Genomic DNA, 26,301 nt, shown 5'->3' on the forward strand with positions numbered 1-26,301 from the left:
TTGTGCAGCCCTAACACACGTACAAACACACACACACACACACACACACAGGAAATCTACTTAAGGTGCCGAGCGACAGTGAACTCAAGGGAAGGAGGGATAAAAGAAAGACTGCTGGGAAAATAGAAAAATGGAAAGATGGAGAGAGGCAAAGAATCCTGCTCTCCTCTGAGCTTTTAGCAACAGAACACAGATTAATGACAAAGCACATTTTACTCACTTTTCGGATTGGAAGCACTTTAAATGATGTGGTGTGAAACCTAAACGTAACCTAAATATAATGATCATGTAAATACATAGGTTTAAGTGCACTTAACGTAAAGTAGGACAAGAGGCAAGACAAACGTAATATTCCCTACAGGGCCACTGAATAAGTACAGTCTACCGAAACAGCCATGCAAGGACTCCCTATTAGTTCAGACTCACATCTCCATACTGTAATAGAGAGAGTAATGCTTTTTCACAGAGATGTATTTGTGTACACTAACAGATTCAGCATAATTAAACATAAGAACTATTGGAGATACTGAGGAATGTTTGGATGTTGTATAGTTTATGACTGCTATATATTCTGTTTTGAAGCTGTTTGCTACTGAAAAGGAGTGAGACCTTTTCTACAGCATTTGAAGGTTTAAAGGTCATCTGTGGTTTGATGATGAAACACTGCCCTTCATCTGCCAAAACACACACACGCTCGCACACACGCACGCACACACGTACAATCATACACTGTGTCAGATGTCACTATATGCTAGCGTTTTTTTTTATGAAAGGTGAACTTTGATAACGAGAGCACATGTAATTTCAGCTTATAAAAATATGGATTTCCAAAGACATGTACAGTAGACAGTAAAGAGAAATACAGTGCCTATGTTACCCATGGCAAGCAACTGGTCTACCAATCTATGGTCAAAGAGGTGGGTCATACAAACCTATATACATGCTTGAGGAATAACTTACACTATGACCACATACATCAAGGTAAAAGCCACATTAAATCATACACCTCTACGGGTTGAGTAAATGTCATCCTAAATGAAACAATGTCCCCCTCCAATGTCATTACAATAGCATCAACTCTTATCGCAGCCACTCACTTTAAGTGGAGAAGAGAAGCTGAGGAAGCATCCCAAATGGCATCCTATTCCCTATATAGTTCACTACTTTTGACCAGAGCCCTATGGGCTCTATATAGGAAATAGGGTGCCATTTGGGATGCATGCCCTAACACTGGTCATCCAATTTCCTCTGCTTGACTAGAGACAGATGAGGCGTTACAAAGCAGAGCAGAACAGGCCACGGTGCCACCAAGCCTTTTTATCTGCTGCAGATCCCAATATGTAGCCTCTCGAGGCACTCTCTGTCTGGCAAGAACAGACATCATCCTAGTGTGGCTGTGTCTCAAATGACACCCTATGTATTCCCCGTGTACTGCACTTTTGACCAACATGAAACATTGACTACATTTTGTGGTAGCCTATATGAGCAGTGTTTCGAACAGACATTCCATGGGATAGAGATCATGTTGAACTGCATCAGTGAGCTAACGCTTCAGTATGACTGTTAGTATTTCAGCACCACGGACATCGACACTAACGGTACAAATGCTTACAAACTGGTCACCTGGTTTGCACGTTTCCGTTTGTTATACCCTGAGTCAATGACAGCAATTCCTGCTTTTTGATGTCAAGAAGTGGTGAGAGGAGAGGAGAGGAGAGGAGGTGTCTCAGTATATTATCCCTCAGAGGAGAGGACACTTTCTCTGCTCCTTCTAAAGATAAATAAATGACATCATTTACAGGAAGAAGGTGAGTCAGCAGATGTACTGCTAGGATGCTCTAGTGAGGGAGAAGCACAGAGAGGCTTTAGGGCTTTAGTCTAGAGAGGTATTAAGAGCACACTGAGGGTTTAGGGCTCTAGTCTAGAGAGGTATTAAGAGCACATGGAGGGTTTAGGGGTCTAGTCTAGAGAGGTATTAAGAGCACATGGAGGGTTTAGGGCTCTAGTCTAGAGAGGTATTAAGAGCACATGGAGGGTTTAGGGCTCTAGTCTAGAGAGGTATTAAGAGCACATGAAGGGTTTAGGGCTCTAGTCTAGAGAGGTATTAAGAGCACATGGAGGGTTTAAGGCTCTAGTCTAGAGAGGTATTAAGAGCACATGGAGGGTTTAGGGGTCTTTCCAACAGACACAGACACACTCAGGGATGCCTGGTCAAGTAGTCAAACACTGTCTATTGTCTTCATCCAAAGATAGCTTGTAGTGGGGTGGATTTGGGTTAAATTCGCCCCTCTACAAGGTGGGCCCGGTTGAAAACACGGGAGTTCAAACCCGCAGGTTGGTATTGGTTTCCACAGAGAGGCAGACTGTCTGAGACGTAATCTGATGTCATCCCCTGTGCTTTCTCTCTTCTCTGTCCTCTCTCACACTCTTTCTCTCTGTTTTATGTTTGTCCTCGTCTCAGTGAGAAAGAGAAAGAGAGAGAAAGTGCAGGGGATGACATCAGATGACATCACATACCATGTAAGTGTTATTAGCCTCTCGATTTATTGATGATTAACCAGAGACGTTTCCTAGAATCTCCAATATGGCAGAAAGTAAACAACGCCACAGACAATAACAGACTGTGGCGTCTGAGGTGTGTGTGTGACGTGTGTGTGTGTGTGTGTGTGTGTGTGTGTGTCGTTATAACATTGCTACAGTTTCAGTTACACTCACTCATAGTCCAGGTGTTACATAGAAATCTGTGCCCCCAGAAATCTGTGCCACTCACTCATACAGGCATACAGTAGTCTTCAGGCATCACTAAGAAATCTGTTACAATGTTTTGTGTCCTACTTTCAGAGAGACATCCTGCTTGACATAGTGCCTTAGTCCCATCTCCATCTCCCACTCAACATAGAGAGCAAGATAAAACAAAAAAATGACCTTTATTGGCCCAATAGTTACATCATTAAAAGCACACGTATTAATTTTTTACCCCTTTTTCTCCCCAATTGGTAGTTACAGTCTTGTCCCATCTCTGCAACTCCCGTACGGACTTGGGAGAGGTGAAGGTCTATATGTACTATATTACGTATTGGATCAATAAAACATTTTTTTTACTTTGCCATGTAGTTTACCAATAAAATGGTCTGATGGTGATGTGGATATGCTCGGAATACATATCCCAAAGGAAATAAATGATCTCACTTCAATAAATTATAATAGAAAGTTAGCAAAAATAGATAAGATCTTGCTACCATGGAAAGGTGGGTGCCTGTCAATTTTTGGAAAAATCACCCTGATTAACTCCTTAGTATTATCCCAGTTTACCTATTTGCTTATGGTCTTGCCTACGCCTAGCGAACAGTTTTTTAAATTCTATGAGAAAAAAATATTCCTTTTTATTTGGAACGGCAAGCCAGACAAAATTAAACAGGCCTATTTATATAATGAATATGAATTCGGAGGACAGAAATTATTAAATATTAAAGCATTAGACCTATCACTAAAAGCTTCAGTCATACAAAAGTTATACTTAAATCCAAACTGGTTCTCTAGCAAATTAGTAAGATTGTCTCACCCAATGTTCAAGAATGGCCTTTTTCCCTTTATTCAGATTACAACCTCTCACTTTCAGTTATTTGAAAAGGAAATCATCACCCAGATATCACTATTTCTAAAACAAGCCATAGAAAGTTGGTTGCAATTTCAATTCAATCCTCCAGAAACGACAGAACAAATAATGCAACAAATATTGTGGTTAAACTCAAATATACTAATTGACCCCAAAACTTTTTTTTTTTTTTACAAAATGTTTAAAAAAGGTATAATCTTTGTAAATGATATCATCGGTAGGACTGGTGTCACACATGCAGCTAACAAACATATGGAAATGTCTGCTCTACCCAAAATTACAACCAAATAATTGCAGCCTTACCGCAAAAATGGAAGAGGAAAGTGGAAGGAGGAGAAAGTAAGGAACTTGTCTGTCGGCCTTGCATTAAAGAACATAATTGGTTAAGGAAAACTGTGATAAATAAAAAAGTATATCAGTTTAATTTAAGGACCAAAGGATTGACAGCCGTCCATATAGACTGATAGTAGTTGGGAAGAGATTTTTGACGTACCGATCCCATGGCATAGTGTTTATGAACTGATACGCAAAACGACACCGGATTTAAAACTTAGAATCTTTCAATTTAAATTATTATATAAAATTCTTGCTACCAATAGAATGTTATTTATATGGGGGATACAATCTTCCCAATCTATCTGCAATATTAAGCTGATCTACCTCAAAAAACTAAAACAACAAAAAAGACACGGCGGTTGGAACCAAAAATCTCCAATTTGGACTCAAGACCAAAGGACACATTTCCACCTGTCTAAAGTGCATTGCTCGTGTTTCTTGGCCCAAGCAGGTCTCTTCTTCTTATTGGTGTCCTTTAGTGGTGGTTTCTTTGCAGCAATTCGACCATGAAGGCCTGATTCACACAGTCCCCTCTGAACAGTTGATGTTGAGATGTGTCTGTTACTTGAACTCTGTGAAGCATTTATTTGGGCTGCAATTTCTGAGGCTGGTAACTCTAATGATCTTATCCTCTGCAGCAGAGTTAACTCCAGGTCTTCCATTCCTGTCGCAGTCCTCATGAGAGCCAGTTTCATCATAGCAGCTTGATGGTTTTTGCGACTGCACTTGAAGAAACTTTCAAAGTTCTTGAAATGTTCCTTATTGACTGACATTCATGTCTTAAAGTAATTATGGACTGTCATTTCTCTTTGCTTATTTGAGCTGTTCTTGCCATAATATGGACTTGGTCTTTTACCAAATAGGGCTATCTTCTGTATACCCCCACTCCTACCTTGTCACAACACAACTGATTGTCTCAAACGCATTAAGAAGGAAAGAAATTCCACAAATTAACTTTTAAGAAGGCACACCTGTTAATTGAAATGCATTCCAGGTGACTACCTCATGAAGCTGGTTGAGAGAATGCCAAGAGTGTGCAAATCTGTCATCAAGGCAAAGGGTGAATATTTGAAGAATCTCAAATATAAAATATATTTTGATTTGTCTAACACTTTTTTGGTTACTACATGATTCCATTTGTGTTATTTCATTGTTTTGATGTATTCACTATTATTCTACAATGTAGAAAAAAGTAAAATAAAGAAAAACCCTGGAAACTCTTGACACTTGACTTTTGACTGGTACTGTATATTTTCATACTTTTTAGAATAAGTCCCCTGTGGGAATCAAACCCACAACCCTGGCGTTGCTAGCACCATGCTCTACCAACTGACTAAGAGACCAAACCCTGCGGAGGGTGCCACCAGACGGTGGCAGAGAGAAAAAGAGAGTCTGTCTGCTCCTCTGACAGAGCCCCTCTCAGTCTCTCAGTCTTTATAGTCTCATAGGACAGCATGGTCTGACAGAGAGGATGGCAGGGAAAGTAGCTTTTTTGATTACAATAAATCACAGACTATTTTACATTCTCCCAACCTCTCTCTTTCTATATCTCTCACGGCCAGCCTGACAGAGAAGAATGGTAGAAATATTAGCATTTTGAAATTGTTTCTTGCACTTTGCCTGTTTTACCGTCTCTTTCTATCACTTGTCTTTTTCCCTCTGTATATGTACACTGCATTCAGACCCCTTGACTTTTTCTAAATTTTGTTACATTACAGCCTTACTCTAAAATGGATTTAAAAAAAGAAAAAACTCAATCTACACACAATACCCCATAATGACAAAGCAAAAACAGGTTTTTATTAATTTAAGAAAATATATTAAAATGAAAGAACTAAAATATCACATTTACATAAATATCAGACCCTTTACTCAGTACTTTGTTGAAGCACCTTTGGCAGCGATTACAGCCTCGAGTCTTCTTGGGTATGACGCTACAAGCTTGGCACACCTGTATTTGGGAGGTTTCTCCCATTCTTCTCTGCAGATCCTCTCAAGCTCTGTCAGGTTGGATGGGGAGCATTGCTGCACAGCTATTTTCAGGTCTCTCCAGAGATGTTCCATCGGGTTCAAGTCCGGGCTCTGGCTGGGACACTCAAGGACATTCAGAGATTTGTCCCGAAGCAACTCCGGTGTTGTCTTGGCTGTGTGCTTAGGTTTGTTGTCCTGTTGGAAGGTGAACCTTCACCCCAGTCTGTGGTCCTGAGCGCTCTGGAGCAGGTTTTCATCAAGGATCTCTCTGTACTTTGCTCCGTTCATTTTTCCCTCGATCCTGACTAGTCTCCCAGTCCCTGTCGCTGAAAAACATCCCCAGAGCATAATGCTGCAACCACCATGCTTCACTGTAGAGATGGTGCCAGGTTTCCTCAAGACATGATGCTTAGCATTCAGGCCAAAGAGTTCAATCTGGGTTTCATCAGACCAGAGAATCTTGTTTCTCATGGTCTGTGAGTCTTTAGGTGCCTTTTGGCAAACTCCAAGCGGGCTGTCATGTGCCTTTTACCGAGGAGTGGCTTTCGTCTGGCCACTCTAACATTTTACATTTACATTTTAGTCATTTAGCAGATGCTCTTATCCAGAGCAACTTACAGGAGCAATTAGGGTTAAGTGCCTTGCTCAAGGGCACATTGACAGATTTTTCACCTAGTCGGCTCGGGGATTAGAACCAGCGACCTTTCGATTACTGGCACAACACTCTTAACCACTAAGCTACCTGCCGCCCCTCTAACATAAAGGCCTGATTGGTGGAGTGCTGCAGAGATGATTATCCTTCTGGAAGGTTCTCCCATCTCCACAGAGGAACTCTGGAGCTCTGTCAGAGTGACCATCGGGTTCTTGGTCACCTCCCTGACCAAGGCTCTTCTCCCCCGATTGCTCAGTTTGGCCGGGCGGCCAGCTCTAGGAAGAGTCTAGGTGGATCCAAACTGCTTCCATTTAAGAATGATGGAGGCCACTGTGTTCTTGGGGACCTTCAATGCTGCAGAAATGTTTTGGCACCCTTCTCCAGATCTGTGCCTCGACACAATCCTGTCTCTCCTCTCTCCCCCTCTTCCCTCTCCGGTTCTCTTTCTTTCTCCTTATAAGGAACATACTGTACCCTTTCACCGTACCCTCTCCCTCAGACGGGCTCAGCTGGCACACTCATTCACAGGGGTGATGTCATCATTAGCAGCTCTTTGAGCTCACACAGGGCCATGCTCTGGCACAGTGACACCCTGTTAAACTCTCCATTTCACGCCATCTTGGATCTGTCAGCAGCCATCTGATCCGTGCTAGACTAATACAGACCAGCAGAATGTAACAGCACCTGTGAAAAAAAACACTGGTCTACAGCCCTGGACACACACATTCCTGTTAGATACACAGCCCCCTCTTCTACCCCCTAGTACGTACAGTGCAGGACTTCATTCCAGCCCAGCTCTAACACACACCTGATTCAACTACTGTAACTAAGGTCTTGATAATTATGGAATGCTTGAATCAGGGTGCTGGGCTGGAACAAATACCTGCACCTCCTATAGCTCTCCCAGGACAAGGGTTGGTGATCACAACTGTCATATCCTAGTGACCCCACACTAAACTCACAGCATGGGGCCCAGTTCGATCGATATGAAGGACATGTTAGTTAATTGACTTTTTTCTGCCTGGTCGGTTGATGACACAGTGACAGTGCAGGACCTCTGGACTGGAGTATTAAGACTATAGCTGAACCCCCCTCTGGGCAACAGGAGGTGGGCTGGAGGGAGGGGAGTGGAGTGGTGTGGGGATTCAACGACAATTCATTCTGTAGACGTAGCACTGTAACTGCCAAGATAAAGGAAACACTTGAGTAATTGAGGGATACAAAGTATATTGAAAGCAGATGCTTCAACACAGGTGTGGTTCCTGAGTTAATTAAGCAATTAACATCCCATCTTGCTTATGGTCGTGTATAAAAATGCCCAGTTGCCCATTACTTTGGCAACTATGGCTAGAAAAAGAGATCTCATTGACTTTGAAAGAGGGGTCTCAAAGGAGCATAGGGGGTGTAAAGGGTGTGTGTGTCTCAGTCACCAGATCTCAACCTAATTGAACACTTATGGGAGATTCTGGAGAGGCGACTGAGACAGCGTTTTCCACCACCATCAACAAAACACAAAATTATGGAATTTCTGGTGAAGAAAGGTGTCGCATCTCTCCAATAGAGTTCCAGACACTTGTAGAATCTATGCCAAGGTGCATTGAAGCTGTTCTGGCTCGTGGTGGCCCAATGCCCTATTAAGAAACTTTATGTTGGCGTTTCCATTATTTTGGCAGTTACCTGTATATATGTGTGCACGCGTCTCGCATACATGCACACACAGTGGCCTTCGTGTTATGTACTGTATCCATCTCCTGTTATGTACTGTATCCATCTCCTGTTATGTACTGTATCCATCTCCGTCTCTGTAGGGGGGTCTCTAATGAGAAACAGCTGGAGCCCCCACCTCCCCCACCACGACAGGGCTGTATTCCAACTGACAGTAGGCTAACAACTTTACATACAGTGAGGGAAAAAAGTATTTGATCCCCTGCTGATTTTGTACGTTTGCCCACTGACAAAGAAATGATCAGTCTATAATTTTAATGGTAGGTTTATTTGAACAGTGAGAGACAGAATAACAACAAAAAATCCAGAAAAACGCACGTCAAAAATGTTATAGATTGATTTGCATTTTAATGAGAGAAATAAGTATTTGACCCCCTCTCAATCAGAAAGATTTCTGGCTCCCAGGTGTCTTTTATACAGGTAACGAGTTGAGATTAGGAGCACACTCTTAAAGGGATTGCTCCTAATCTCAGCTTGTTACCTGTATAAAAGACACCTGTCCACAGAAGCAATCAATCAATCAGATTCCAAACTCTCCACCATGGCCAAGACCAAAGAGCTCTCCAAGGATGTCAAGGACAAGATTGTAGACCTACAAAAGGCTGGAATGGGCTACAAGACCATCGCCAAGCAGCTTGGTGAGAAGGTGACAACAGTTGGTGCGATTATTCGCAAATGGAAGAAACACAAAATAACTGTCAATCTCCCTCGGCCTGGTGCTCCATGCAAGATCTCACCTCGTGGAATGAACATCTGAATGATTCAGAGGAGAACTGGGTGAAAGTGTTGTGGTCAGATGAGACCAAAATGGAGCTCTTTGGCATCAACTTAACTCGGCGTGTTTGGAGGAGGAGGAATGCTGCCTATGACCCCAAGAACACCATCCCCACCGTCAAACATGGAGGTGGAAACATTATGCTTTGGGGGTGTTTTTCTACTAAGGGGACAGGACAACTTCACCGCATCAAAGGGACGATGGACAGGGCCATGTACCGTCAAATCTTGGGTGAGAACCTCCTTCCCTCAGCCAGGTTATTGAAAATGGGTCGTGGATGGGTATTCCAGCATGACAATGACCCAAAACACACGGCCAAGGCAACAAAGGAGTGGCTCAAGAAGAAGCACATTAAGGTCCTGGAGTGGCCTAGCCAGTCTCCAGACCTTAATCCCATATAAAATCTGTGGAGGGAGCTGAAGGTTTGAGTTGCCAAACGTCAGCCTCGAAACCTTAATGACTTGGAGAAGATCTGCAAAGAGAAGTGGAACAAAATCCCTCCTGAGATGTGTGCAAACCTGGTGGCCAACTACAAGAAACGTCTGACCTCTGTGATTGCCAACAAGGGTTTTGCCACCAAGTACTAAGTCATGTTTTGCAGAAGGGTCAAATACTTATTTCCCTCATTAAAATGCAAATCAATTTATAACATTTTTGACATGCGTCTTTCTGGATTATTTTGTTGTTATTCTGTCTCTCACTGTTCAAATAATCCTATCATTAAAATTATAGACTGATCATGTCTGTCAGTGGGCAAATGTACAAAATCAGCAGGGGATCAAATACTTTTTTCCCCTCACTGTAGCAGTGTCTTCATGCTCCATCAGTGTGTACAGTGTCCTCCCTATCATCAAACCCCCAGAAATCAACAGGTAATCACGCAACACAGGCCATTAATAAACGACCTATCTATCATATGAGGTGTTTTTGCAGGTTAACTCGCATCAAACACTGTGCATGAGCCTCAGAACCAATCAGAATATCAGCATAATACACCTTATCCTTACTGCATGCCCTGTTTGTATGCCCCTCTCACTGTGTCCTGATTAGCTGAGTTAGAGAGTTAGCTAGCTAAGAGTTAGCAGCACATGGCTCAGCAGCCTTAAACAGACACTAATCAATCCAGGGCCCTGGAGGGCTGCAGACGTGGGAGACTCTGTGCTCTTTGAAGAAGGAACCCCACCACAGTACAACACAGGCCTTTTGAAGTATACCCTCTCTGGAAGATAACCTTGGGTTGGGTGGACAGGACCAGGAATAGAACAGGAGATAGGCTGGGAGGCTGGGAGGGGAGCAGGGATGGGTGGCTAGCTTTTATTCTAGCCCAGCTCGAACACAACTGGTTTAACTGATAGTGAGATGGAGATCCCTCTGTATCTCTGTTTTGCTTCCTCCCTAGTCTCCTCCTCGGTGCATCATGCCCGTGTCTTTATGTCGCGTGCGTGTGTGTGATATGATGGTATCCTATCATGTATGGATGGTATTCTGAGATGTGTCTGGAGGGATGGAGGGAGGGCGGAACAGAGGGAGGGGTGGAGGGCAGGAGGGATGAGAAGGATAATCACATTTTAATTTATTTGTTTTCCTTTCCTCCTATCCTTCCATCTTTCACACTAACATGAATCTTTCAGTCAGGTCACATTGTCTCCCCCTTCCCTCCAACCACTACATCAACAACCATACTAGGAACACTTATGAGATACTGTACTCCACCACCCTCTCAGGAGTCTAAGGGTTAATTATGGGAGAACCACAGCCTCATGTTGTTGAATTATTCAGCCTATCCCTGTGCTCTATGTGAGGATTACAGACGGACATCAGGCATCCAGAGGTTTTACCAGCCGTCTCTTAAGTGCCTGTGAACATGTGACCTAGAGGAATATTCCATAATTTAATAAGAGGGGCAGAGACATCTGTGTCCCAAATGGCACCCTAAAGGGCTCTGGTCAAAAGTAGTGCACTATGTAGGGAATAGGGTGCCATTTGGATGCAGACCAGCTACAGTAGCTGTTGAAGAAAACAGTTAGCCTACTGTTAAGGGATTTCATCCACTCTGGGGTTTGAAAGGTCTGTGAGAGTTTAGCCATTCAGTCAAAGTAGGCCTCACTTATTTTTTTTCCCACAGTGAATCCACAATAAACTGAAAATATTCACTGACACACTACAGTAAGTGTGCAGAAGAAGTTCTCTTTACATTTCAGTATTTTAGATCATTTTGCACAATAGCAGCTTGACCAGATGAGGGATAGATTCCCAGCTAACTACACTATACCCCACAGTGGTAAAGACATCATGCATTTGGGCACCCAAGTGTGGTTAATGTTCTTTCCTAATAGACCTAAGCCATTCTCCTCCTGAGAGTCAATGATAGACCGTCAGTAGCTATACCATAACTCACACTAATGCCTTAATATGGACATGCAGACATGGATCCATTTGCTTCCTGTCAAGGTAAGGTCCAGGTAGCAGTGGCCCTCGGACACCGATCTAGGATCAGCTTACCTTCCCACACATTCTAAAATTAACAATGGGGCCTTAAAACACAAAACTGACCTGGGATCAGCATCTAGGGGCAACTTGATTATATACTGTATACTCTGTCAAGCTAGAGAAGGACGCATCCCATTGGTTGTTTGTGTATGACATCAATGGAGTTGAGGGTTGGGTCGGGCGCTTCTGCTTTTAGGCTGACAGCAGTGCTAATGCACGCTCTGGATTTTTCATCATTTTTACAATCAACCGCAAAACCCTTCTCCCTACTTCCCCTTTTACAGCCATTGCTTCCAACGCATGACCATAAAACCATTCCCCATTTTAAACCCCCTTCACAAGGGTCCGTAGTTGGCTAGCTAGCAAGCAAGACATAAGAACATTGCCAGCCAGTATGATAGATACAGAACAAAAAGACTGAACGACTGGGTCGCATCTCTGGCAACCGAACCGATAGAATGAACGACCAGCCGTCTAGGGTAGCAACCCTAGATTTGTGTCGGGACTATATCTTGTGGAAGGATGAAATAGTATGAATAAATTCATAAAATTAACATTTTTAATGAAAATATATCAATCATTATTTGAATATGTTGCTAACCCATTGTATAAAAGTGATAATGCCCTCGAAGCCGGTGTTTGGAGGATATATTGGCACGGTTTGCCACCTGTGCCAATATATCCTTCAAACACTGGCTTCTCAGGCATTATCACTTAAATGTATAGCAGAGAGGAATATGTGGCAGATTTAGATACAGGTGTGTGAATGTAGCATGATGTAATGTGTGTGTAATGTATAGCTATAGAGTGAGGGAGGCTTTACAGGCTTAGATAGAGGAATGTATAGCAGAGAGGTGTAGATTGACCTGCCAATTGTATATAGCCTGTTATTACTCCACCCAGCTCCTCCCAGACACTGGTACACTTCACACAGGAAATGGAATACGCTGACTGAAAGCACTCTTAAGAGTTACTGATATTCCCTAAACACTTCTCTCTCTCCCTCCCTCCCTCGCCTTATACTCTCTCCGTATTTCTCTCTCTCTCTCCATTTGAGATTGTGTTTGCTAAATGAAGGAGCTCTGTAAACATACAGCACAATACATATACTGTCCTGTGAGCGCTGTACTCCAGCACCTTGGATTTGAAATGATACAAGTGAAGATTGTCAGGTATTGTGACAAATTCCCTTAAATGTGTATTAAAGTAGTTAAAATGTAAGTATTTGTTACCATATTCCTAGCACACAATGACTACATCAAGCTTCTGACTCTACAAATGTGTTGGATGCATTTGCTGTTTGTTTTGGTTGTGTTTCAGATTATTTTGTGTCCAATAGAAATGAATGGTAAATAATGTAGTGTCATTTTGGAGTCACTTTTATTTTTGAATATGTTTCTAAACACTTCTACATTCATGTGGATGTTACCATGATTATAGATAGTCCTGAATGAATCGTGAATAATGATGAGTGAGAAAGTTACATAGGCATACCCCCCCAAAATTGGTAACCTCCCCTGTTATTGAAATGGTGAGAGGTTAGCATGTCTTGGGGGTATGATATGTGTGCGTCTGTAACTTACTCACTCATCATTATTCACGATTAATTCAGGACTATCTGTAATCATGGTAGCATCCACATGAATGTAGAAGTGTTTAGAAACATACTACATTCTTATTTATAATAAAAGCGACTCCAAAATTACACAATACATAATTTACCATTCATTTATTTGAACACAAAATACCCTCAAATTAAAGCTGACAGTCTGCACTTTAACATCATAGTAATTGTATCATTTCAAAGTGCTGGAGTACAGATCCAAAAAAAAAAAAAATAATCCCTGTCCCAATATTTTAGGAGCTCACTGTACTACATACAGTGAAGAGAACAAGTATTTGATACACTGCCGATTTTGCAGGTTTTCCTACTTACAAAGCATGTAGAGGTCTGTAATTTTTTTCATAGGTACTCTTCAACTGTGAGAGACGGAATCTAAAACAAAAATCCAGAAAATCACATTGTATGATTTTTAAGTAATTAATTTGCATTTTATTGCATGACATAAGTATTTGATCACCTACCAACCAGTAAGAATTCCGGCTCTCACAGACCTGTTAGTTTTTCTTTAAGAAGCCCTCCTGTTCTCCACTCATTACCTGTATTAACTGCACCTGTTTGAACTTGTTACCTGTATAAAAGACACCTGTCCACACACTCAATCAAACAGACTCCATCCTCTCCACAATGGCCAAGACCAGAGAGCTGTGTAAGGACATCAGGGATAGAATTGTAGACCTGCACAAGGCTGGGATGGGCTACAGGACAATAGGCAAGCAGCTTGGTGAGAAAGCAACAACTGTTGGCACAATTATTAGAAAATGGAAGAAGTTCAAGATGACGGTCAATCACCCTCGGTCTGGGGCTCCATGCAAGATCTCACCTCGTGGGGCATCAATGATCATGAGGAAGGTGAGGGATCAGCCCAGAACTACACGGCAGGACCTGGTCAATGACCTGAAGAGAGCTGGGACCACAGTCTCAAAGAAAACCATTAGTAACACACTATGCCGTCATGGATTAAAATCCTGCAGCGCACGCAAGGTCCCCCTGCTCAAGCCAGCGCATGTCCAGGCCCGTCTGAAGTTTGCCAATGACCATCTGGATGATCCAGAGGAGGAATGGGAGAAGGTCATGTGGTCCGATGAGACAAAAATATAGCTTTTTGGTCTAAACTCCACTCGCCGTGTTTGGAGGAAGAAGAAGGATGAGTACAACCCCAAGAACACCATCCCAACCGTGAAGCATGGAGGTGGAAACATCATTCTTTGGGGATGCTTTTCTGCAAAGGGGACAGGACGACTGCACCGTATTGAGGGGAGGATGGATGGGGCCATGTATCGCGAGATCTTGGCCAACAACATCCTTCCCTCAGTAAGAGCATTGAAGATGAGTCGTGGCTTGGTCTTCCAGCATGACAACGACCCGAAACACACAGCCAGGGCAACTAAGGAGTTGCTCCGTAAGAAGCATCTCAAGGACCTGGAGTGGCCTAGCCAGTCTCCAGACCTGAACCCAATAGAAAATCTTTGGAGGGAGCTGAAAGTCCGTATTGCCCAGCGACAGCCCCAAAACCTGAAGGATCTGGAGAAGGTCTGTATGGAGGAGTGGGCCAAAATCCCTGCTGCAGTGTGTGCAAACCTGGTCAAGACCTACAGGAAACGTATGATCTCTGTAATTGCAAACAAAGGTTTCTGTACCAAATATTAAGTTCTGCTTTTCTGATGTATCAAATACTTATGTCATGCAATAAAATGCAAATTAATTACTTAAAAATCATACAATGTGATTTTCTGGATTTTTGTTTTAGATTCCGTCTCTCACAGTTGAAGTGTACCTATGATAAAAATTACAGACCTCTACATGCTTTGTAAGTTGGAAAACCTGCAAAATCGGCAGTGTATCAAATACTTGTTCTCCCCACTGTAGTACTACAGCCTACTCTTTGAAAACCACTTCCAATGAACAAATTAATGCACCAATTCCTAGATGGAGTGAGTGTACGTTATGTTCCAAAAGCAAATAAATAACATGAATGGAGCCTAAATATACTTCCCTTCTAAATCAATCTAATGGGCGACTGTGGAGCAAGCTGATTAGCATTGAGCTGTCAGTAGCTCTTTATTGCCAAGGCTGGTCCTTCTGAGTTATATCCCGCTGTTAACCAATGGCTATTAGATTATACCAGTCCTTCTGAAGGACTCAATTACCTAATGTTTTAGAAACAACACAATTATTTAAGACGTAGAGCAGAAGACAGACTGTCAATTTAGGCTAATGTCTGAATTAGAAAATGGTGGTTTAAGTTCAGGCTTCAATTTGGCTCAGGGAAATATCTAGCATAACCACTTGGCACCTGAACATTCTCTTGAACAAGGAAATTATACATCACACATTTGTTTGAGAGAGAGAGAGATAGAGAAAATTAATGAAAAACAGAATATGATCCAACCCTGTCGGGTCTTGGAACTCAAGAGTTTTAAATAGTATTTCTGGTCTATGTCCGGCCCACAGACACAGCCAGTAGGCCTATAGGATTACAGTGATTCAGAACAAGATGCTTCACATGAAGACAATAACAGAGACTGTTATCAATATGCATATAATGATTAGTATCCATGTCGTACAGCTCTCTGAGAGCACCAACGGCTTTAGTACACTGGCTATTATACAGTGAGGGAAAAAAGTATTTGATCCCCTGCTGATTTTGTACGTTTGCCCACTGACAAAGACATGATCAGTCTATAATTTTAATGGTAGGTTTATTTGAACAGTGAGAGACAGAATAACAACAAAGAAATCCAGAAAAACGCATGTCAAAAATGTTATGAATTTATTTGCATTTTAATGAGGGAAATAAGTATTTGACCCCTCTGCAAAACATGACTTAGTACTTGGTGGCAAAACCCTTGTTGGCAATCACAGAGGTCAGACGTTTCTTGTAGTTGGCCACCAGGTTTGCAAACATCTCAGGAGGGATTTTGTTCCACTCCTCTTTGCAGATCTTCTCCAAGTCATTAAGGTTTCGAGGCTGACGTTTGGCAACTCAAACCTTCAGCTCCCTCCACAGATTTTCTATGGGATTAAGGTCTGGAGACTGGCTAGGCCACTCCAGGACCTTCATGTGCTTCTTCTTGAGCCAATCCTTTGTTGCCTTGGCCGTGTGTTTTGGGTCATTGTCATGCTGGAATACCCATCCACGACCCATTTTCAATGCCCTGGCTGAGGGAAGGAGGTTCTCACCCAAGATTTGACGGTTCATGGCCCCGTCCATCGTCCCCTTTGATGCGGTGAAGTTGTCCTGTCCCCTTAGCAGAAAAAACACCCCCAAAGCATAATGTTTCCACCTCCATGTTTGACGGTGGGGATGGTGTTCTTGGGGTCATAGGCAGCATTCCTCCTCCTCCAAACACGGCGAGTTGAGTTGATGCCAAAGAGCTCGATTTTGGTCTCATCTGACCACAACACTTTCACCCAGTTCTCCTCTGAATCATTCAGATGTTCATTGGCAAACTTCAGACGGCCCTGTATATGTGCTTTCTTGAGCAGGGGGACCTTGCGGGCGCTGCAGGATTTCAGTCCTTCACGGCGTAATGTGTTACCAATTGTTTTCTTGGTGACTATGGTCCCAGCTGCCTTGAGATCATTGACAAGATCCTCCTGTGTAGTTCTGGGCTGATTCCTCACCGTTCTCATGATCATTGCAACTCCACGAGGTGAGATCTTGCATGGAGTCCCAGGCTGAGGGAGATTGACAGTTATTTTGTATTTCTTCCATTTGCGAATAATCGCACCAACTGTTGTCACCTTCTCACCAAGCTGCTTGGCAATGGTCTTGTAGCCCATTCCAGCCTTGTGTAGGTCTACAATCTTGTCCCTGACATCCTTGGAGAGCTCTATGGTCTTGGCCATGGTGGAGAGTTTAGAATCTGTTTGATTGATTGCTTCTGTGGACAGGTGTCTTTTATACAGGTAACAAGCTGAGATTAGGAGCACTCCCTTTAAGAGTTTGCTCCTAATCTCAGCTCGTTACCTGTATAAAAGACACCTGGGAGCCAGAAATCCTTCTGATTGAGAGGGGGTCAAATACTTATTTCCCTCATTAAAATGCTAATCAATTTATAACATTTTCGACATGCGTTTTTCTGGATTTTTTTGTTGTTATTCTGTCTCTCACTGTTCAAATAAACCTACCATTAAAATTACAGACTGATCATTTCTTTGTCAGTGGGCAAACGTACAAAATCAGCAGGGGATCAAATACTTTTTTCCCTCACTGTATATGGTCATTTATCAATTGAACCTTTTGTAATTAGAAACTGCCATTCCATTGATTAACCAATCAATCTGTGACTCATTCTGTACCGCCCCCACGACCAAAAGTTTAGCACTCAACTTTTCCCTTTGCTTTTTCATGAGCATCCTTTCATCAAACCTGCTGATAGCAATTAGTGATGAAAGGTTGCAATTAGTGATGAAAGGTTTGCAGACCCAATAGTGCTTAGAAACGCTGACTCCTGCTGCCTGTACACTGAGGAGATCTTGTTAGGTACTTGTGTTGATAATTAACAATCAGGCATGTACATGCCCATTAAATAAAAATGACGGTCTATCACACACTATCATGATGAAAGCAAATCATGCCATGATGAATCATTTATGACCGAGTCTCTCTGTTGCCTTTCATCCAGTAAAGCTCACAGAGGGAACTCGGTGCTCATGGTTGACTGTTTCCAGTATGCATGTCCGTGCTAAAGTAGCTTTCCTTCTGAACTGAACCTGGTCTAAATGAGCAATGTGGAACAGAGTAGTCCAGCACACAACACATCATGAAAAACCTAAAGAAGTGGATGTTTGATACTGCCAATTTAGCAGGAACCAACCCTGCATACTGCCATATGTCCCAAGTATCACTCTGCACCACACAGCCAACTGTCAGTCCCAATAAACCAATCAAAGCTCAGCTTCAGTTTAAGTGATAGTTAATTCAGTTACTTCAGGTCTCAGGGAAGATGATGAGGCAATTCTAGCTACGATGAGCTTTTCCCTGATACACCAACTGGACCAGACCGCTGTGTGGAAGACTACTACCCACATGACTAGCAAAAGTAGGAAATCTACCTTTTCTCAAAGTGGTAAAGAAAGCCTCTTATTACAGTGATGTGAGATAACTGTCAACAAATAGTCAAATCTAGATCATTCTCCGATCAGTGTAGCCCTTTCCCCAGTAGCAGCAGAAGCAGTATGCCTGAGAAACATAGTGATCGATAGGAGTTAATTGAGATTAAATTAGGTATTGAGCTGACTCTGATGGAAACCTAGACCAGATGAAGACTTTCTCTAAGGATCAGTGGCCATGACCAAGGGGGAGAGTGCAGGAGAGGAGAGGGGTGGAGGGTGGAGAGGAGGAGAAGGGGGACAGAGAGAGAGAACTGGGGTTAGTGTGCTACTTAGCACTTAGTGAGTCTGCCAGCCAAATGCTACACTTTTCCCTCAGTACTGTATAGCTTACACAATGTTCAACAGACCTACTTTTTGAATAGATGGATAACACTTCCCCCCATAGGTGTTAAAGTGTATTGCATAATTCAGAAGCTCTTTAAAAATATGTTTAAAGAGGCATGCAAAAGCTGTTTGACACATAATTAACAATCATAGTTTACACCCATCCACACACGCAAAGTAGCCTACCACAGCAAACATATGATATTCCATTGCACCAAAATGCGCATCAGTAGCACACCTTGGAAAGCCCATACCTGCGCACATCAGACTTGCGCATAGCATCAAGTTACTACGGTACTCCCTGTTCCGACAACAAAGCCCTCTCCGTCCCCTCCCAGTTCTCTGCTGAGGCCTGTGTATCTCTGACAGACTCAGACCCGCTGTGGGGTGTCAGACTGGTGCCAACTTCTGGGGATGAGGCCTGCCCAAATCTAGCTGACATCACCCATCCCTTGGAAGGGATGTAGCCTACCCGCCTGGGGGACAGAAGGAAGTTGGATTTGGAGGCTAACTAATAAATGCATGTTTACGAATACATTTCCAGCAAGCACTTAACTTATATCACATGGGCCAATGTTTATAGTTAACTTACGGTGTTATTTAATAAGGTGTTTTAAGTGGTTGATACCTCTTGTAGCTGCTCCAGCTCCTGTCGGAGCGCCTCTTGCTCGGCCTCTAGATCCGAATATTGCTGCTTCAGGGTCTGGTTCTCCTCCAGAACCACCAGACCGCACTCCGCAGCCCGAATCTTCTCCCGGTTCGCCTCTGCCAGCTCACGGGTCAAACGCTCCACCTCCGCCCGGCACTGCTCCACCGTCTCCCCGCATCCTCCTCCAGCAGCCATCGCCCTCCCTCTCTCCCCCTTTCCTCCTCTCCTCCTCGCCCCTGCGTCGGATGGGCAGAGAAGCGGAGGAATAAAACAGATGTACCTGACAACAATCCTCACACCTCCTCGGTTGGAAGGAATCAGCCGAGGAGTTTAAAAACGCATGAAAAGGGCGTTAACATCCCCGGAGCGAAATGATTGTGAAAGAGAGATTGAATTAAACGGTTTCCCCTCTAGGCGTAGGGTCCATCATCATCCTTTTTCCTCTTCTTTTTTTGCTTATTCATCGGGATGCGGACGCCATCTCTCTCTATTGCCATGAAGCAGCTGCAAGGTACACACAACTCTCGCCCATCCTTCTGCTGCCTGTGGCTGTGACGTCGAACATTCACCAGCACATCTCTTCCTCTGCTGTACGGTATGGATACTGCCCGTCACGCTGGGTTGGTCCACAGACAAGGAGGATCTTGTTTATGTTGATGATGACATATGTTGCTTTTACACCCTCTTTCACCCTAGGTGATCACGGATTATTAATAAACTAAGGTGGCAAGAAAGCTATAGGCCTAATCATTAGTTTTATACCATCCCCCTACACCAGGGGTTCCCAATCCTTTTCACCCAAGGACCCCTGATATACAGTTGAAGTCGGAAGTTTACATACTCTTAGGTTGGAGTCATTAAAACACGTTTTTCAACCACTCCACACATTTCTTGTTAACAAACTATAGTTTTGGCAAGTCGGTTAGGACATCTACTTTGTGCATGACACAAGTAATTTTTCCAACAATTGTTTACAGACAGATTATTTCACTTATAATTCAAAAGAGTCAGAAGTTTACGTACACTAAATTGACTGTGCCTTTAAACAGCTTGGAAAATTCCATAAAATGATATCATGGCTTTAGAAGCTTCTGATAGGCTAATTGACATCATTTGAGTCAATTGGAGGTGTACCTGTGTATGTATTTCAAGGCCTACCTTCAAACTCAGTGCCTCTTTGCTTGACATGATGGGAAAATCAAAAGAAATCAGCCAAGACCTCAGAAGTCTGGTTCGTCCTTGGGAGCAATTTCCAAACGCCTGAAGGTACCACGTTCATCTGTACAAACAATAGTACGCAAGTATAAACACCATGGGACTACGCAGCCTTCATACCGCTCAGGAAGGAGACGCGTTCTGTCTCCTAGAGATGAACGTACTTTGGTGCGAAAAGTGCAAATCAATCCCAGAACAACAGCAAAGGACCTTGTGAAGATGCTGGAGGAAACAGGTACAAAAGTATCTATATACACAGTGAAACGAGTCCTATATTGACATAACCTGAAAGGCTGCTCAGCAAGGAAGAAGCCACTGCTCCAAAACCGCCGTAAAAAAGACAGACTACTGTTTGCAACTGCACATGGGGACAAAGATCGTACTTTTTGGAGAAATGTCCTCTGGTCTGATGAAACAAAAATAGAACTGTTTGGCCATAATGACCATTGTTATGTTTGGAGGAAAAAGGGGGTCGCTTGCAAGCCGAATAACACCATCCCAACCGTGAATCACGGGCGTGGCAGCATCATGCTGTGAGGGTGCTTTGCTGCAGGAGGGACTGGTGCACTTCACAAAATAGATGGCATCATGAGGAAGGAAATGTATGTGGATATCAGGGAGTTAAAGCTTGGTCGCAAATGGGTCTTCCAAATGGACAATGACCCCAAGCATACTTCCAAAGTTTTGGCAAAATGGCTTAAGTACAACAAAGTTAAGGTATTGGAGTGGCCATCACAAAGGCCTGACCTCAATCCTATAAGAAATGTGTGGGCAGAACTGAAAAAGCGTGTGCGAGCAAGGAGGCATACAAACCTGACTCAGTTACACCAGCTCTGTCAGGAGGAATGGGCCAAAATTCACCCAATTTATTGTGGGAAGCTTGTGGAAGGCTACCCGAAACGTTTGACCCAAGTTATACAATTTAAAGGCAATGCTACCAAATACTAATTGAGTGTATGTAAACTTCTGACCCACTGGGAATGTGATGAAAGAAATAAAAGCTGAAATAAATAATTCTCTCTACTATTATTTTGACATTTCACATTCTTAAAATAAAGTGGTGATCCTAACTGACCTAAAACAGCGAATTTTTACTAGGATTAAATGTCAGGAATTGTGAAAACTGAGTTTAAATGTATTTGGCTAAGGTGTATGTAAATATCCAACTTCAACTGTATATATATATATATGATCCCTATATATAATCCCTATATATGGTCCCTATAGGAACCCCCGGTGTATTTTAAGCTAGATGCTGACGTGTCAACTGCAATGCCCCTATGATGTTTATTTAGAAGTTGCTCCAGATAGGCCACTAATACAAATCATAGTGAGAAAGCTGACAGGAAACAATTTTATGTTCGAGCCAGGAGAGGATGCAAAAGTGGAGATAGCATCTCTACTGTAGCCTATTCTAAGTCCTACATCACCATCACCTGTTCAAACCAGGAACACAGCAATTAGGTGTCACAGCTGTGATACCCTTATTGAACCACAAGAGGACATACATGCCAAGCTCATCAAAATATATGAAGTCCAATTTTATTTTCAAATATGAGTTTGAAAGATCCATCTTTGTAATGTTGATCAGCTTTCAGTAGCCTACTGAAAACTGATCAATATTACAAAGATGGATAATTCAAACTCATATTTGAAAATAAATTGGACTTCATATACTTTTTTCCTGATATACATTTGAAAATTAAGTGATATAGCAACAAGCACATCTTATTTAAAAATAAATGAATACATTAATATAAATATATATACCACTCACTGGTCACACCATAGTAAACCTGTTATACAGAAGTGTGAAATAAAAATGAAACGTTCCTCCATTTGGAATGCATGACTTTGATCTTTGGACATTGGTTAAAGCTCAGCACTTCAGGCATTTCGGAAAAACACACCAAACAGATTCTTGGAAAATTCTATAACACCCACAAAAATCTGCCAGCCTTTGGCCAAACTGGAGTGTGTGTGTTCTAACGTTAGCCTGGGGACGGGGACACATTTGAGCTCGTCTGATAAGACTGTTATAACACAGGGTTCACCGAAATGCTAAGTACCTGTAAAGGCAGATAAGAGGCAGGAGTCAAAAGTTCAGCAGATGGAAGAAGTGTTGTTGAGTCCAGGCAAGAGCACCGTCTTAAATAGGCTACAGCTACACTAACGTGGTCAGGTGAAGGATGGAACATATTTAGATCGGGGTTTCTCAACACCAGTCCTGAGGTCCCACAGGTTTACTCCAGCCCATTCATTGACTCTGACACACCCGATTCAGTTAATCAACTAATCATCAAGCCATTGACCAGTTGTTTCCCTAGGACTGGAGTTGAGAAACATTTAGATGATCATGTGTTCAGTAGGATGACATTTCCAGAACTTTGCAGTTAAAAACATAATTCTCAGAGATCCAATTTAAAAGATCTATTGAGATCTACTGATCTACTATATTTCTGTCTGCAACACTGAAACATTGAACCATCTTACATTTTATTTATTTATTATGACTCTACACCTGGTGTGTGTGTGTGTGTGTGTGTGTGTGTGTGTGTGTGTGTCTGTCTCAGATGATGACTGTACACCTGCCCTGCCCTCAGATTCACCCCAGGTGAATTAAGATAAGGTAGTACCATATTATTTAGAGTGCAATAAAACAATTGAGTAATAATCTGAAATCTCAACATAATATCTCTTTTATAGGCCCCATATCGTCTGAAATAACCCTCTTTCTCTCCTTTCTTTCTCTCTTTCTCTTTCTCTCTCTTTCTCTCTTTCTGTCTCTCTCTCTCTCTTCTCTCATTCTCTCTCTCTCTCTCTCTCTCTCTCTCTCTCTCTCTCTCTCTCTCTCTCTCTCTCTCTCTCAAACTCTGGTACTCTCTCTCTTCCTTTTCCTCTCTCCCCTCTCTCTCTATCTCCCCCCTATCTTTCTTTCTCTCTCTTTCGTTCTCTCAAACCCTGGCACTATGTGTTTCTACTAGAAATACATCATGATAATGTATAATGGTTTCCTTGGCAATCGTCACCCATAAATGTTCATTGTTTAAAGACTCTAGAACATTGTCCTATCAATCATATCACTCCTGAGTGGCGCAGTGGTCTAAGGCACTGCATCGCAGTGCTAACTGTGCCACTAGAGATCCTGGTTCGAATCCAGGCTCTGTTGCCGCCGGCCGTGACCGGGAGACTCATGGGCGGCGCACAATTGGCCCAGCGTCGTCCAGGGTAGGGGAGGGAATGGCCGGCAGGGATGTAGCTCAGTTGAGGCTCATGGGCGGCGCACAATTCGTCCAGGGTAGGGGAGGGAATGGCCGGCAGGGATGTAGCTCAGTTGATAGAGCATGGCGTTTGCAACGCCAGGGTTGTGGGTTCGCTTCCCACGGGGGGCCAGTATAAAAAAAATATGTATTAATATGTACTTACTAACTGTAAGTCGCTCTGGATAAGAGCGTCTGCTAAATGACTAAAATGTAATATCACATAAACGACTTTACTCTTTGAGAGGACTTCTCAGATTCAAGGAACTACATGGTTGACTCTACAAACACCACCTGCCCTCCTCTCTGGAAGTGACGTAACACTCTGATGATGATAACTGAGTCAGAATGTTTCTCAGAATCCCAGAGAACCCAGGATCAGTCTGGGACATGGGTCTCCAACTCTCCAGCTCTGGTCCTGGAGAGCTACTGGGTGTTTCATTCCAGCCCTACAATAACACACCAGATTCAGCTAATCATGCTCAGACTGAAGACCTTTATTTATGATACTTTGTATGAAATTAATCAAAATAGCAGATTTCTGTATGAGTAGAATTGTTCTATGTACAGAAAACATATGTACAGGGACAGACATACTTGACATACAAGACATCCGGTGTGTGGTTTTTGTGTGTCTGTCAGCTGAGTGTGTGTCCAGGTATGGCATGTTTCATTGGGGTCAACCAGGGCTGGGCTGGCAGGGGAAGCAGGTAGGGCTCCGAGTAGGGTACCAGGGCAGGGTGGAGCTTGGGCAGGAAGTGCTGGTAAACACCAATGGGATGGTAGGATAGCTTGTAGAGGAAGAGCCTGTGCTGTAGTGGGTGTGGCCTAGTTTGGAGGGATCCAATCAGGGGAGGAAGCGGCACCATCCTCTCAGGCTGTTGGTCGGTGTCTGAGAGTTCGACCAATCCTCTGCTCTTTCCCAGAGCTCCAGTCTTCCTACACTTGGCCCGGCGGTTCTGGAACCATATCTGGGTCAGGATGACAACACACAGCAGACATTTCCATCAGGAAACCAACCAAACACATAGAAATGCATGCACACGCACTTACGCAAAACACACACACACACACACACACACACACACACACACACACACACACAGTACCTACCTGTACTCGTACCTCTGACAACTGTGTTTGGGAAGCCAGTAGTTCTCTGGTATATATGTCAGGGTATTGGCTCTCCTGGAAGGTCTTCTCTAGCACCTCTAGTTGGGCTGAGGTGAATGTGGTTCGTACCCGCCGACCGCTGCTCCGCGACACTACTCCAAACAAAACACACACACACACACACAATTTATTGCTTTCTAAATGGAAAGCAGATATTTGGCAAACTCTGTAAATGTGTTTGGCCATTTAGCTTAATATGGCACTTTAAATCTATTTACAGGTAACTATCCAAATACAATACAATACAATTAGACCTTGACAGTTACAGAAACTGTTATGACAGAAAATAAGTTATTATTTGTGCACTAAATGTATAGGGGGTAACATACTTGCAGAAAATGGTTTTTCCTTAAGAAAAGGTTAAAACAACCCATAGCTATACAGTTATTCCCATTACCATGTTTCAAGTGTATTTTTGATCATGATTGTTTTGTTTATTGTCGGTTTTTCATTTTCTTCCAGAATGGAATTTGAAGTAATCCAATTCCCTGAGCAGCTTTTAGAAAAGATGGAGTGTTGAGCGTTTATGAACCACTAACGAGACGTTTTTGAAAATCAACATCAAAGCACCACATTCAAAAGGGTAGAAAAAAGCACGAAACCATAAAACAACCTCTGACTCTTGGCTCTGCAGTAGCTGAGCTTTAGTACACCTGAGAGGATAGAAACACTTAGCCAGAACAAACTTAAACCTTCTTCAAATAAAATATCAAGCACTCGTTCCTCATTCAATACTGTTACAATTACATTTACTTACTCTGTTTCCATCCTCTGAGTTAAACTCTACAGTTTAGAAGGCTATATCACAAGAAACACAATCTACACTATTGAATATATAATGTCCTTATCTATTGATCTTCCTTCATTGATATGCAGTTTATAACGTTTTCCACTGCTACTAATAGGGTCATATAGCAGATACTTTGATACAGTTAATCAAATCCACAGCATGCTCCAACACACTGAGCCGTTGGAACCACTGACTAAACACACCTGGGCATCTGTTGACTTTAGGCTCTTGCTCAGCGCTGGTCTTCACACACACAGACCCCGTCTCTCCCGCCATGCTCCCTCTCTCCTCCTCTCCTCCTCTCCCCCTCTCCTCCCCCTCCAGACACGGCACTCTCCTCAGGATCCGCTCAATGGAGTGAAACAACACCTTGGGGGGGGACACACTCTGGAGTCTGCCTCTGTGGTCCTCCATGGTGCACTGACATATCCTGCACCACCGGCATATCTGGTTCCCCTCCACTGACTTCCAGAAGTCTCCTCCGTAGAGGGTGACCCAGCCTGCTAATCAGAGCTCTGTAGATGGGGTACAACTGACTCCTTGTTACACTTCCTGGTCCCTCACTGGTTGTCTTTAGTCAAGG

The 26,301-nt window shown here is 42.9% G+C and overlaps 2 protein-coding genes across 4 annotated transcripts in view; both read right to left on the bottom strand.

Annotated features, from left to right (window-relative positions):
• Positions 1-19,857, bottom strand: part of LOC121546198 (protein bicaudal D homolog 1) — a 33,007-nt gene extending 13,150 nt beyond the window's left edge. For all 3 annotated transcript variants that reach the window (XM_041857275.2, XM_041857276.1, XM_041857274.2), the window contains exon 1: positions 19,260-19,857. In XM_041857275.2, coding sequence (XP_041713209.1) covers positions 19,260-19,475 — 216 coding nt within the window. In that variant the 5' untranslated portion in view covers positions 19,476-19,857. The remainder of the gene's footprint in view (positions 1-19,259) is intronic.
• A 4,459-nt stretch (positions 19,858-24,316) lies between these two features.
• On the bottom strand, positions 24,317-25,994 carry LOC121546612 (paired mesoderm homeobox protein 2A-like). The gene is made up of 3 exons (XM_041857848.1): positions 25,922-25,994; positions 24,869-25,020; positions 24,317-24,726 (listed from the first exon to the last, which is right to left on the bottom strand). Exons 1-3 carry the CDS (start codon positions 25,992-25,994, stop codon positions 24,394-24,396), a joined length of 558 nt encoding a protein of 185 aa, XP_041713782.1. The 3' UTR covers positions 24,317-24,393.
• Between the last annotated feature and the right edge of the window lie 307 nt (positions 25,995-26,301).

Source organism: Coregonus clupeaformis, unplaced genomic scaffold, assembly GCF_020615455.1.
Source record: "Coregonus clupeaformis isolate EN_2021a unplaced genomic scaffold, ASM2061545v1 scaf0912, whole genome shotgun sequence".
NCBI classification, from domain to species: domain Eukaryota; kingdom Metazoa; phylum Chordata; class Actinopteri; order Salmoniformes; family Salmonidae; genus Coregonus; species Coregonus clupeaformis.